The sequence below is a fragment of the Lepus europaeus genome, chromosome 9, assembly GCF_033115175.1.
Source record: "Lepus europaeus isolate LE1 chromosome 9, mLepTim1.pri, whole genome shotgun sequence".
NCBI classification, from domain to species: domain Eukaryota; kingdom Metazoa; phylum Chordata; class Mammalia; order Lagomorpha; family Leporidae; genus Lepus; species Lepus europaeus.
The window spans coordinates 71,459,989-71,473,523 of record NC_084835.1 but is presented as its reverse complement, the minus strand read 5'-3'; the positions used below and the strand labels follow the sequence as shown (position 1 = coordinate 71,473,523).

The window sequence follows — 13,535 nt, the reverse complement described above, 5'->3', positions numbered from 1 at the left end:
GTCACACGGGAGAGAGGGAGCTGTGACAGACGGCTGTCACACACGAGAGAGGGAGCTGTGACAGACGGCTGTCACACGGGAGAGAGGGAGCTGTGACAAACAGCTGTCACACACGAGAGAGGGAGCTGTGACAGACAGCTGCTCACACGGGAGAGAGGGAGCTGTGACAGACGGCTGTCACACGGGAGAGAGGGAGCTGTGACAGACGGCTGTCACACTGCAGAGAGGGAGCTGTGACAGACGGCTGTCACACGGGAGAGAGGGAGCTGTGACAGACGGCTGTCACACACGAGAGAGGGAGCTGTGACAGACGGCTGTCACACGGGAGAGAGGGAGCTGTGACAGACGGCTGTCACACGGGAGAGAGGGAGCTGTGACAGACAGCTGTCACACACGAGAGAGGGAGCTGTGACAGACGGCTGTCACACGGGAGAGAGGGAGCTGTGACAGACGGCTGTCACACGGGAGAGAGGGAGCTGTGACAGACGGCTGTCACACACGAGAGAAGGAGCTGTGACAGACGGCTGTCACACGGGAGAGAGGGAGCTGTGACAGACGGCTGTCACACGGGAGAGAGGGAGCTGTGACAGACGGCTGTCACACGGGAGAGAGGGAGCTGTGACAGACAGCTGTCACACACGAGATAGGGAGCTGTGACAGACAGCTGTCACACGGGAGAGAGGGAGCTGTGACAGACGGCTGTCACACGGGAGAGAGGGAGCTGTGACAGACGGCTGTCACACGGGAGAGAGGGATCTGTGACAGACGGCTGTCACACAGGAGAGAGGGAGCTGTGACAGACGGCTGTCACACAGGAGAGAGGGAGCTGTGACAGACGGCTGTCACACGGGAGAGAGGGAGCTGTGACAGACGGCTGTCACACACGAGAGAGGGAGCTGTGACAGACGGCTGTCACACACGAGAGAGGGACCTGGAGACAGATGGCTGTCACTTAGGAGCCTCTGCGAATGTCAGGGAGCTGGAACAGAGAGCCGTGCTCCATCAGACAATGTGGCGGGGGCTGGCACCCAGGACGCCCGCACCCCGTCTGGTGCTGGTTCCTCTCCCAGCTGCTGCACTTCTGATCTAGCTCCATGCCAGTGGCCTGGGAAACAGCAGAAGATGGCTCAAGTGCTGTGCACCCATATGGGAGGCCTGGAAGTAGCTCCTGGCTCCTGGCTTCAGCCTGGCCCAACCCTGGCCATTGTGGCCATCTAGAGAGTGAGCCAGTAGATGGAAGACCTCTATCCCTGTCTCTCCCTCTCTCTCTGTAACTCTTTCAATTAAGTATTTTTAAAAATTTTAAAAAATGGAATGAGGTGAAAGCATGTGCCCCATCTCCTGGGGAGGAGACATAGACTCCTCCTGCCTCTGATAGGGACCCCAGGGCCCTGGGTAGGAAAGGAAGACCCCGCCTGACTTGGCCATCCAGGAACTCTGAGGGATGGAGGGTGGGACACAGGTTCAACGTCACCTCCAGATGTGGTTCCATCTGCTGAACGGTGCCGCCTGTCGTGGACCTGTTTGAACACACTTCCCACTTCCACATGTACCGTGAGCTCCGTGACTGGTTCCTGGTCAAGCCAATCATACTCAGGCTCTAGTGGCTCCCTGGTTGGTTTATATATACTACCTCATTATCTTCAACTTGACCAATCAGGTGAACTTGAACCTTTGGAATTGATAAAAATCCCAGCCAGGCAGTTTTTTTTTTTTTTTTAAGATTCATTTATTTTAAAGTCAGAGTTACAGGGAGGGAGAGAGGGGGAGAGGAGCAGAGGGAGAGAAAGAGAGAGAGAGAGAGAACTTCCTTCAGCTGGTTTACTCCTCACTTGGCAGAATGGCGGGGGCTGAGCCAGGCTGAAGCCAGAGCCAGGAGCTTCATCTGGGTCTCCCATGTGGTGGCAGGGGCCAAAGCCCCCAGGCCATCTTCTGCTGCTCTCCCCAGGCACATTGGCAGGGAGCTGGACAAGAAGTGGAGCAGCTGGGACTCAAACCAGCTCCCAGGTGGAATGCCAGTGACATAGGCGGTACCTTCCCCAGCCACTTGGGGAGCAGCCCTGTGGCTACGGGGGGGGGGGGGGGGGCTTTCTCTGCCTCCTTCTTAAACCTTCACTTTGCTCACTCCCTCCTTGTCCTAGTGCCTCACTCGTCCCAGACAAGGATCCGGCAGACAGCAGGAGCTGTGGCACCAAAGACTGCCGCACTCCTCAGAGAATCTGGCAGAGAAGAACAGTTGTAGCCCAGGAGACCACGATGCTCAGGGAGCAAAGGGGAGAGAAGCTGTGACCCGGTGGAAGAGGAGAGGCAGTGGTCCACAGAGCGGTAACATCAGAACTGTAACAGCAAGAGCTGCGACACAGACGCAGTGTCACTTCCGAGGGATTCGGTAAAAGGAAGCAGCCGGCACCCCTCGTGGGGAAGAGACACAGACCTGAGTGGCTGGAGCGGCAGATGCGGCCACTGCTCTCTCACGCCTCCCACATGCCAACCCCAGAACTCCTGCGACAACAGGACCCGACACGTAGCGTCCACTTGGCCAAGTGTTTGTTGACTGAGACTTGTATGTCCAAAGTGACTCTCTAGGTTCTGGGGCTGGGGAAATTAACAGAGTTCCGTTTTCACGAAATCTAGACTGTCCAGTCTTCCCCAGAAACGAGGGAAACTATTCCCACAAGCGCCGTGGAAGAAGAGCACCCGTGCCCAGCCCGTCAGCACTGGGCTCCATTTCTCTCCTTCCACTGGGATGGGCCAGGTTGGGGCGCGCTAACAACCCATCAGGGGCGTGAGCCAGCAAGGCTCATCTCTTCTCAGGAGGCTTGTCCTTGGCAGGGGATCCGTGGCTCTGTTCCTCATCTTCCCCGTGCACGACCCTCAGCGACAGAGCTGCACATACAGCTTCCTCGCCACGGCGGCAGGGCTCAGGAGGGCTTCCCAGCAGCAGCCAGTGCTGAAGTAAGCATGGGGACTCGGGGAGCCCAGGTGACCCTGGCTACGACACCCCACTGTCCTGCCGGGATCTCTGTCCCTCACACCAGCCTTCCCTCGCCTGACTCCCACGCGTGGTCATCTCAGCACCTGCCACTTCCATGGGGTCATTCCCGTTATTGGGGCTATATCTATGTGTGGCCCCAGGTCCGGTCCTTGCTAGGTGCAACCCGGGTGGGGGAGAGGCTGCCGCTCCCTGGGGGGTGCAGTTTCCGGGAACACGTGCTTGTGGATGCTGGGCTCAGTGCCTGGGTCGGATGACCAGGCACGGACCACACCGATGTGGACAGGCGCTGGCCTCGGGGAGCCTCAGGGGAGCACACAGAAAACTGCACCCCAAAAATGAAGGAGAGCAAAGCAGCCCCCCCCCCCCCAGCACAGCTTATGCACACTGTGGTCACGCCACATGCCTGATGAGCAGACTGACGTGCCTATTTATTTAAATGATGTCGAAGTTACAGCTTTAACTTGTTTGTTCTGTTTGCCTAATACTTACATACCTCAGTCAATTCACTAATTTCTGGTCTTGAAGCCCTTTTTGGTGCTTGAATTCCTAAATTGACTGATAACATTATTTTGTATAACATGATGTTTTGAGCATGAATGCACAGAGCAATCAGGCAATCACAATGGGAATGACAGCTCCTCGTTGGCAGGGAGGGGGGCATGCAAGGGAGCTCGTGTTGTGGGTGTGCAATGCTGCAAGCATTCCAGGAACCCGGCAGTGTCTCCCAGGGTGCAGAGATGCAGCTTCTATGCCGTAGCTCCTCCACTACATACATACCTGACAGATCTGTGCCGTGTCACCAAAACCTGTGCCACAGTTGAAATACCAGCACTCAGAGCCCCAACCGGAACACCCTGCCATGTGCCTGATGGTGAATACTCACGCAGTGATTCAACGGTGGCAAAGGTGAGACACAGCAAAGTGCAAGAAGACAAGTTCAAGTCAGCCTTGGGAATCGGAAAGGCCAGGTAGAGTCCCTGCCCTCCGACATCATCTACAGCAAGCGTCAGGTGTTGGTTGGCCCCACCGTGTGTCAGCACTGGTGCCCGAGGCCCTGGGACTCCCCTCAGGTGTGCCTAGCTTCTGCAAAGCTGGTGGCTCCGAGGTGTGTCAGGAACGTTCCCTAAGACAACTCTACCTAAGGGGACTTGAAGACAAATGTGCCGTCCACAGGCACAGGTGCTGACCCTGCAGCACTGCTGTCGCCTCAGAGGTTGAAGATGCAAGTTCCAGTGAAAATGCGGAGACATAGAACAGTTAATACAGAGAAGACCTCCCATATGCCCACCACAGCCAGGCCAGGCCAGGCTGCACCCAACATCCTAAACCCAGGGCAGAAAGTGCAAGAGGAGCGAGGCAGGATTTTTACACCAGGCACCAAGTGATCTGCCAGCGCCTCTTAGGAGAAGAACCTCAGGGAACCTCACCCAGCGAGGTGCAGCTCCAGGAGCCGCAACTAGGAGGGGCCCATGCCCACGGCGCATTTGCACGGTGGAACACCGCTCACAACCTCAGTTACGGGGAAGCGATGACGAGGAAGCATGAAACTCATGGTGCAACATATTTACATTAACTTTAATAAAACTCTAACAGGGAGCTACTAACAGTGACTATAGTTCAATGGGGGAAAGGAGAGAACATAAGAGGGGCAATTAAACTGACACAACGCAGGCCTCAGCTTCACAGCAGGGAGGCCACTGTCCCAGGCACCAGGCTCCCAATGAGCTCAGATGTGCCCCTGAGGTCCCAGCACTCGGTCACGAGGGCATCATGATGGTGTTCATGGCCTTGAGGCTGCTGCGGGCCTCTTGGCAGAGGGCTCCAGCTGGCAGGACAGTGCGTAGCTAACGGAGAGAGCACAGCCATGAGTCCACCAAGAGCCTCAGCTCAGGCCTCCCTCCCAGGGCCTGCCCAGGAGCTGCAGTCCTGGGGGCCAGCAGTGCCCATAGGACAGGGCCTGCTGCCACCAGGGGGCCTGGACGGTGCTCCCCCAGCTGCACAGCAGGGAGAGCCCTCCCCACCCCCAACACCCCTGGGCTTCACCCAATTCCTGCCCATCACTCACCTCTCCTTCTCAGTGAGATACTCCACAGACCGGAACCACACGCCAAACTCCTCATCACGCTTAAAATAATAATTGCTCGCTGCCACCTGCAGCAGTTGGATTTCTTGCAGGACTTTAATTTCCTGGGGACAGAGGGGCACACAGGACACGGTCAGCGCCTGGGCTGGGAACGCTGTGGGGACCTGGTAGGGGAGGGGCCGCGGGGTTCTGGGTGTTTCCTCTAAAGAGGCCTCCTCCAATCCAGCCCATGCAGGCCGCACCCTGGCCTTCAACAGGGGTGCCAACAGCCCCTCCCCAGGGGCATCTCCTTGATTCCAGTCCTCTACCCGCACCCACCCTAGGGATGGGTCTCCCCCTCATGTGCACCCAGCCCTCCTAATAGAGCAAAGCTGCAGGGATGATGCATGGGGGTCCTGAACAGGACCACCTGTGACCCCCAGTGCCCTCCTGCCCTGAGTGAGGCCACAGCTGCTCACCTTATTCAGTTTCTCAAAGCTGAAGTCAGCCTGCTGGAAGGCAGACAGAGTCCATCAGAACTGCCCCCAGCCAGGCCCAGCCCCGACCCTCCCCTTCATGAGGCCGTCAAGGGGATGCGGGTGGGAAAGGACAAGGATCTGGGTGAGCTCTGGAGAGGGGACCTGGCAGCTGAGGCTCAGGCACCTGCTGTTCTCACCCTGCCTGGTGACAGGAGGGAAACAGAGGCTGGGATGGGCGAGGGTGCTTGGCCATGTCAGTGCTTCCTGACCTTGCTGGGCCCAATTTCTCTCCTGCCCATGGAGCCTACCCAAGGGGGAGGCCAAGGAGGCTCAGCCAAGACCTTGTGTAGCTTTGTCCCTCCAGGAGAGGGAGGGGCACCCAGTTGGAGGCCCCGACACTCACAGGGCAGAGGCAGTGAAGCCCCAGCCCCAGGGACGGCTGGGAGGTTCAGGAGAAGGGCTGGCAGCGCAGAAGGCTAAGAATGCAGTACAGGCTCTCCCCGCACCTCCCCCCGCCAGCCTCAGGGACCTGGGCCCACCCCACCTGCCCCAGGATCACTCACATGCACAGAGTCCCCCATCACAGTGTCCAACATCACCAGGTATTTCAGGTAAGTGCCAAGAAAGGGGACGACTCCCTGTGCCGCAGGGGGTGGTGATGAGCACCTGCTCTCAGGTGCCACCCAAGCCCTGCCCCAGAGACCCCTCCACCCCAGCTCCTGGACCCTGGCTCATGTCTCCCCCCGGGAGCCCTCCAGGACCTTGGCAGCCTCCCCCATTCTCCATCCTCCCAGCTACTCCCAGGACAGCAGGCACCCCTAGGACTCCTGCTGGGATGTCCAAGGGCACACAGGCCCTGTTTCGACCAGCGCCACCTCAGCCCCAAGTGCACTGAGAGCCCAGCTGCCCCAGGCCCTGGCTCTGGTCTCTCCGGTGGAGGCCACTGAGGCAGTGTGGGGACCGCAGGGAGGGCTGGAGGTGTTAGCCCTGCTCCTGTGGCTCGGGCCCCGGTGTGACGGAGGAGTCCCCTCGCCCGGGCACACGCACCTTCTGTTGTTTCCGCAGCCTCATCTGGGCTCTCTGTGGATTCTGCTCCCGGGCTGCAAGCTTGAAGGCCCCCTTCTGCCAGGATCAAGGTCAGGGTCATAGGGCCTGTCCTTGCCACCCCTGCCCACACCTGGGCCCTCTGCTAGGGCCCTGCATGTCTGAGCCCCTCCCCCAAGTGCACTCTGTCTGGATGCTGTGGCTCCCACCCTCACTGGGGGCACCTTGAGCAAGGGGCCTCCCTGGGTCTGCTCCTTGGCTAGTGAGGGTGCTGGGTGCCCCCCCCCCACAGCTGTCCTGACTCAGCATCCTACCTCTGCCCTCCTCCTCCTCACTGTCCCCTGGGAGGAAGGCCAGGCCCTGCACCACACATCACCCTTCCTGGTGCCTCACCGACCCCCGTGAGCTCTGCACAACAGGCTCACCAGCCCCATCCTCTACTTGAGAAATCAGAGGCCATGGGCAGTGACCAGCCCAGGGCCACACAGGAGAGCCTGCCCTGCCCCCAGCCGACTGGCACCCCACTGCTTCACCACAACCCCAGCTGCACCCCTGGCCAGGAGTCCATCAAGGCTCTCTGTGTCCTGGTCCCTGGCCAGGCACAGCCATGGAGGGAGAGGGCCAGGTGGTCTCAGGAGGCCTGGCTGATAGGTGCTGGCCACCCAGCCCCACTGGGTGCTCCCCCCACCCCCAGCAGGGTCAAGGACGAACCACAGCTTCTGCTGCACATCTCCCCTGCCACTCAGGGCGTGGCCCCCAGGGATCATCTCTGAGTGACAGGCAGGGCCTGCACAGGCTCTGGGTGGCGACACTTTGCTTCCTCCCTTAGGTGGAAGGCATTGAGATGTGGTCAGGACAGAGCCACCAGGCATGTGTGAGGAGGCCTCAGGAGCTTCTCCTCGTCTACCTGCAGATGATGTCATTGCCCTGGGCAGGGTGAGAATCCCAGGACCTCAGGCGATGGGCAGTGGGTCAGGGCAGGACGGGCATCACAGCCACAGGTGCATCTGTTTCTCATGTGCCCACTGCACCTGATGCTCGGAAACCATGGACCACGGGCCCTGGGACACCCGTGTTCAGTTCCCCCCTCCCCAGTGCAGGCAGGTGGCCTTCCCCATGCAGGTCCTGGGCAGGCAGATCCCAGGCAGGGCCTGGCTTTGTGAGGAACCGAGGTCACCCTGTGGAAGGAGGGAAGTCCTTCCTGCCACTCTGCCACACAGCCCGGGTGGGGTCAGGCGCACAGAGCCTGTCCTGCCGGCCAACACCACCCCTGCCCCAGGCCCTCACTCCACCCCTCACCCTACCCCCAAACACTTACCCCACTTCCCAGCCCCCTACCTTGGTGAGCCGATCCCTGCTCAAGCCATTGTCCTTCTCACACAGGCGCTCAAATTTTTTGCAGCTTTTCCTGTGGAGATGGGAAACCAGGAGGAGCCACTCGGTGTGATGGGAGGGTGGTGAGTGCAGCTCCCTTTGCTCGAGAGCAAGGAGGATGCACACGGCCCAGGTGAGTTTCCACTGAGTTCCCGAAGCCCTGGGGCCCAGGGGACGGGGGAAGCTCAAGTGGTTCTCCTGGGCCCCTCCCCTCCACGGAGCAGCACCGTTCTGCCTCACGTTCACCTGCACAGGGAGCTCCGGTGCTGCCCAGGAGCACTATTCAAGAACTGGTGCCTGACAGCAAAGCAAATAGCATCCTGAGGCAAACATGAGGCAGAAGGTCTAGGGGTCTCGAAGGTGACGTTCCCCATGCCTCCCCTTAGAGTCCACGTCTGGCCCCTCCCAGATCATGGGGTTAGTGCTGAGTCCTAGGGTCCCAGGTACACCCTGGTGCTCCTGTGGGAGAAGGCACCCACCTGGAGACTTCTCCCCACGTCTCTTGCAGGCGACAAATTGGGGAGGTCTGTAGAGCAGTGAGGATGGCATGGGCCGAGGAAACGTTCCTGAGGGTCTGGCACTCCTGGAGAGCAGAGCGGATGAGGGAGAAGTCACCTGGATCCCCTGGGCTGACGTCCCCCTCCTGCATCAGATGCCCACGGAGCCACAGGAAGGCACAAGGGAACCATGGCCACCCTCACAGGGAGAGGATTGGGTTCAACCCACACGGAGGTTCAGGTGGCAGGTGAGCATGCACCCCTGGGGGAAGTGAGTCAGGTCAGGCCCCTCCCTGCCAGGAAGGGCCCAGGGTCTGTGCAGGGTCTTCAGCCACAGGTTGTATTCCCATGGGCTGATAGAGCAAAGTGGCCATTCCCAGAGTGCAGGGAGCAAGGGCCCTGGTTGCCCGCAGCTGACCTTGGCCACCTTGATCCAGTGCTCCACCACACGGGCCCTGTCCGTGGCCTTCCTGCTGGGGTCCCCCAAGCATGTGGTTACTACACAATTTGTCACGCAGTTGAACTGCTGGACGGTGGCATGGACAGTGGAGGCCAGGTGTTCCTTGCCTCTCTTGCTGCTCTTGGTCCAGACGGAGCCCAGGCAGTGGAAGGGCACGACCTTCTGGAAGAGCTCCTGGGGAGGAGAGTGACCCATGGGCATAGCCACCCCCACTCAGAGTGCACCGGTGCCCACACTCCCAGGATGCTGTGCATGGGGCTCACAGCAGTGGGAGCAGCAGCCCACTGAGGGTGCCCAGAGCCCCATGGCCCAGAGCCCATTCTTGGAGAGAAGACACAGAGGTGTTTTCTCCCGGGCATCCTGGCCAACTCCCCATCCCTCGGCCCATCACCATCAGCCCTGTGCTCCTTGTCCCATCCCAGCGCACCTCCCTGTGGCAGCTACACCAAGGGGCTCTGTTTGTGTGTCTGCTCTGGGACCCCGTCCAACTCTGAAGCCTAATCAGTGCTGAGACAGGTAAGGCATTCTGGGCAGACTGGCAGGGACAGGGGCCTGGCTGCACCACAGTGAGTGCCCTCCACCACCTCCGGGCCACACCGTGCCCAGCTTTCTGTCTGCCGCTCTGAGCACCTGGCATGAGTGTGCCCCATCTCTGCTGTCCACAGGGGACAGGTGGGTTAGGACATGAGAAACGAGCCCAGGTCACACTGGGGCTGACATGGAGCCTGGGCTGACTCTGGCCAGGGCTTGTGTGGGACGCCAGCTGCCACAGGGACGCCGTGGTCCTGGCCCTGCCCAGCAGAGCCGGCTGCTCACCGCATCCAGAAGCGTGAGCTGTTCTGCCATCGTCCTGGGGGAGAAGGCGGTGATGTCAACCATCTCCGCCCCAGGCAGCTCCTCTGCAGGCCCAGCCCATCCAGAGGAGGCCTGTGGAGCTGGCCCTGGTGCTGACTGTGCGCATGGGGGCAGGCCCCGTGGGGAAGCTGGCCCTGGCTCTGGAGCAGGTCCTGGCTGAGCCAGCGGTGCTGCAGCTGGCTCGAGAGCCAGTGCGCGGAAGGGTGGTGGCCCTGCATGCAGAGCGGGAGCTGGAAGAAGAGAAAGGGTCGCCAACGTGAATCACCTTCCAGTGGCCTCTGCAAACCCCGAGGGGTCGCACCGCCTGGAAGGGGAGTCCAGCCCCAAACACCACCCCTGAGAGACCTGCAGACTGCGCTGCCCCTCACCGTCTGCTGTGGCCTCAGGGCGCTGGGCGTGTCCGGGCAGGGCATACAGAAAATACACCTGGGTCCCCAGGTCTCCTCCAGGCAGGCTGACAGGCTTGCAGCCCACCTTCATCTTCAGCAGTGGAAGGCTGGTGTGGCCATGGAGCTCTGCCTCGTACAGGTCTCTGCAGCGTCCCAGGAAGGAAGCCATGTTGCTGGGGACACAAGCAAGGGCAGCGGGGTCAGAGGCTGGCCTTGGCCACCACACTGCACTGCCAGGGGCCCCTCTGTGGCTCTGGGGCCCTGGGCATGCCTCAGCCTGTCCAGAGCATGACCCACCCTCCAAGCCCTCCTGGGCTGTCCTGGCCGTGGCAGACCTGGTCAACAGGGCTGGTGCACACCCGTGGTGACAGCCTCCCAGGGACCTTCTTTCCTGAGGGGAGGGCCCCTGGTGCTCAGCACAGAGGCTCCAGGCAGACTTAGGAGCAGGTATCTAGGACCTCTGTAGGTCTTGGCATCCTGGGGAGGGGGCCGGGAGCATGGGTGGAGCTGGGAAGCACCTGTCCTGGCTATGGACCCCTGGCTGCTCTGCGCCCTAGCATCCTCTCTCCTTTGCAGGTCTGGGACCCCCTTCCCAGCTCTGTTCTCCTTTCCTTCGTGGGGAGTCCCCGGGCCTCGGTGCTCTAAGAGGAGTCACAGGAAGTGGGAGATCCACATCCTGTCTGTCCCTCCCCAGCCACAGCCCACATTTTGCTCCCACAGTTGGCAGGGACAGAAGGCCTCCGACTGGACCCACAGTCCGTGACGTCCTAGTGGGGCCTGGGCTCTGACATCCTGGCAAGACCATGGGAGGACGATCCTCTCCCCTCTGACCCTGTGGAAAGGACCCGGGCAGGCGTTCAGCTGGGAGAGTCTGGTCCTCCCAGGTCATGAGGCCCCGGGAATGCTGTCTGCTTTGCTCGCTGAGCTGTGACACGTGTCTGCAAAGTGACTGCCCAGAGTGTTTAATATTCACGTGCTGTGGGGATGAACCCCACACGGACCCTTGCCAGAGAGCTGAGGGGCCTGGGCCCAACACCCAGTGCCCGGGCCCTGCTCTGTCTGTATCAGGGACTGGGGCTGGGAGGCCTCCTTTACAGATGGGAAGGCAGGGCTGCTCTCTGTGGGGTTTTCCAAACCTCGAGTGCCGTGGGCTATTGAGTCCCGAGGGTGCAGAGACCAGAAGAAGAGGGATGAGCGCAGTGCCAGCAGCCCTGGCCACGGAGCAGGCACCAGGCCCCTGCCATGTCTGCAGTCACATGGTCCCTGTACAACCCCTGAGGCTCACACCCACACCACCCCCCTTCTCAGAGGAGCACGCAGGCACAGAGAGCCACGGCTAGGGGGCAGCAGAGGCCCCTGTGCCTGGAGGGCACAGACGCTCACCTGTGGAATATCTGGTCCAGGAAATACGGAACAGTGCTGAAGTCACCATATGAGCACAGCAAAGTGGACAGGTAAGCGATGGTTCTTCCTGGGGAGGCCGGGACCAGGGACTCCTCCAGCTTCGCCTTGGTGCCTGGCTGCAGGCTCCGCAGGGGGCAGACCTCTGCCAGGTGCAGTGTGGACACACCTCCAAACTAGGGAGGACCAGCAGGGACAGGAGTCAGAGGAGGCTCCAGGGACCCCCAACCACGGGAGTCTGGGCTGGGAGAAGACCCCCTCACAGAGGGCAACCAGCTGCAGCAGGTGACCGCTCACATCCCTGGGGGGTTGGGCATGAAAGGCCCAGAGTGACTTTGTTGGCCACATACAGAGCAGTGTGGGAGAGTGGGGAGAGCAGAGTATCCCCTCAGGGAGGCCAGCAGCTGGAGGCAGCAGTGCAGAGATGGCAGCTGGCGGTGTCCCGGCCACAGCCCTTCTGCACGGTGATTTGACCATGGCTGCTCCAGGAGGACACCTCAGCCCCTCTCCCAGAATGTGCTGTCTGGGCCTCTGTCTCAGCAGGGCATTAGCTCCTGTGAGAGTGACGGTGATGCTCTGACACCTGGGTCCCTGAGTGTGGTTGCATGTGCCATGCACTCCTGAGGAGTTGATGGACGTTAGGCCAGGCCATGGAGTGGGCCCCAGGACTGCCGTGCTGATAAGGAGAGGGGACAAGGACACAGAGAAGCACAGGAGAACACGAGAACACGGGAACGGAGATGGACATGCACAAGCAGGAGACAGGGACATCCAGCCCCCAGCACTGTGTGCAAACTCCTGTGTGAGGGCCGCCCTCGTGTGGGGCCCTGGGCTGTGACTGTCCAGCAGACCAGGCTCCAGGGGCGCTCTCTGAGGCCGTGACCTGCAGCAGGGCAGCTGGGGACAAGCACTGGAATCCCCTCTGAGCCACAGGACAAATGTCCTTTCTCATGGAACAGGATGAAGATGGGTGGGGGCTCCAGGGCTGAGACCCAGGGACATGCTGCTGACACATGCATGGAGTAGTCTCTCTCTCTCTCTCTCTCTCTCTCTCTCTCTCTCTTGTGTAAGCCTCACCCTGTGTGTGGGGTTTGGGTTCTCTGTCGTGGGTTGTGGGGAGGTCATGAAGCACAGTGGAGCTGACCCCTGCCCGGGATTCCTGGGCTGGGGGGGAACCCATTGCTGTCACACACGTGGACGCTCTTGACTTCGTATCCAGGGTACCAGTAGTAACCTGTCCCCTGAACATCCCACCAGTACCCAACATGGGGTTGCCATAACCCAGCTGTCTGTGGGCAGCAAAGGAGTGAGATCTCTTAGGAACGAGACTGGGGTCAGTCACTCGGGTGGGAAACACCAGGACGGGGCCCAGAGGTGCCTATATCCAGGCTCTGGTCCTCGGCCCAGCCTGGTCATCTTGAGTCCCCACCTGTGTATCTCCCTAGGCCCCTCCCTCAGCCCAGCCCAGCACTGTCCACGGCTGTTGGCCTGACGCACCTGTCCATTGCCTGAGAAGATGAGTTCCTCATGGGAATCATTGCTGATCTCCAGCGTGGAGCCCTGCAAACAGAGTGCCCGGAGCCAGGCCAGAAGGCGTCAGTGTCCCACAGGAGACACCCCTGTGAGTATTTCCACTCCCCAGGTCACATACGGAGGGACATCTGGGTATACCCCCAGCCAGGAGGACTCCAGGTGACACAGGAGAACTCACGTGGAACCCCTGAGTAGACAAAATGGCCCCCAACACCCACTTTCCCATCCGCTCCATCCCTGGAATGGGTACGGACAACACCACAACCCTCGTCCAATGCCTGAATCCTGGTGCTGTGCAGGAAGGGCCCCTCCTCTTGTCCCCTTCATGGGGTTGGGAGGACAGCCCACGCGGGGTCACCAGAGACTCTGGGCCTGGATAGAACTTCCCGGGGATGCTAAACCCTGTTACCTGTGGCTGCCTCCTCCCCCGTGGCCACAGGCGTCCA

At 60.5% G+C, this 13,535-nt stretch overlaps 1 protein-coding gene across 1 annotated transcript; it reads right to left on the bottom strand.

Annotated features, from left to right (window-relative positions):
* Positions 1–4,775: 4,775 nt before the first annotated feature.
* Positions 4,776–13,324, bottom strand: LOC133766307 (ral-GDS-related protein-like). Its single transcript, XM_062199997.1, has 14 exons — positions 13,268–13,324; positions 13,054–13,116; positions 11,934–11,987; positions 11,539–11,732; positions 10,135–10,328; positions 9,728–9,996; positions 8,870–9,085; positions 8,434–8,537; positions 7,919–7,988; positions 6,584–6,658; positions 6,100–6,174; positions 5,537–5,569; positions 5,061–5,182; positions 4,776–4,839 (listed from the first exon to the last, which is right to left on the bottom strand). The coding sequence occupies exons 1-14, from the start codon at positions 13,322–13,324 to the stop codon at positions 4,776–4,778; spliced, it is 1,590 nt and encodes a 529-aa protein (XP_062055981.1).
* Positions 13,325–13,535: the final 211 nt, after the last annotated feature.

Excerpts from the sequence above, each read along its gene's own strand:
- LOC133766307 (XM_062199997.1), bottom strand. The coding sequence starts at position 13,324 with ATGGAGCGGATGGGAAAGTGGGTGTTGGGGGCCATTTTGTCTACTCAG. Across the intron at positions 9,997-10,134 it reads CCCTGAGGCCACAGCAGACG|CTCCCGCTCTGCATGCAGGG; the intron begins GTGAGGGGCAGC and ends CTCTTCTTCCAG. Across the intron at positions 6,175-6,583 it reads GGCTGCGGAAACAACAGAAG|GGAGTCGTCCCCTTTCTTGG; the intron begins GTGCGTGTGCCC and ends CCTGCGGCACAG.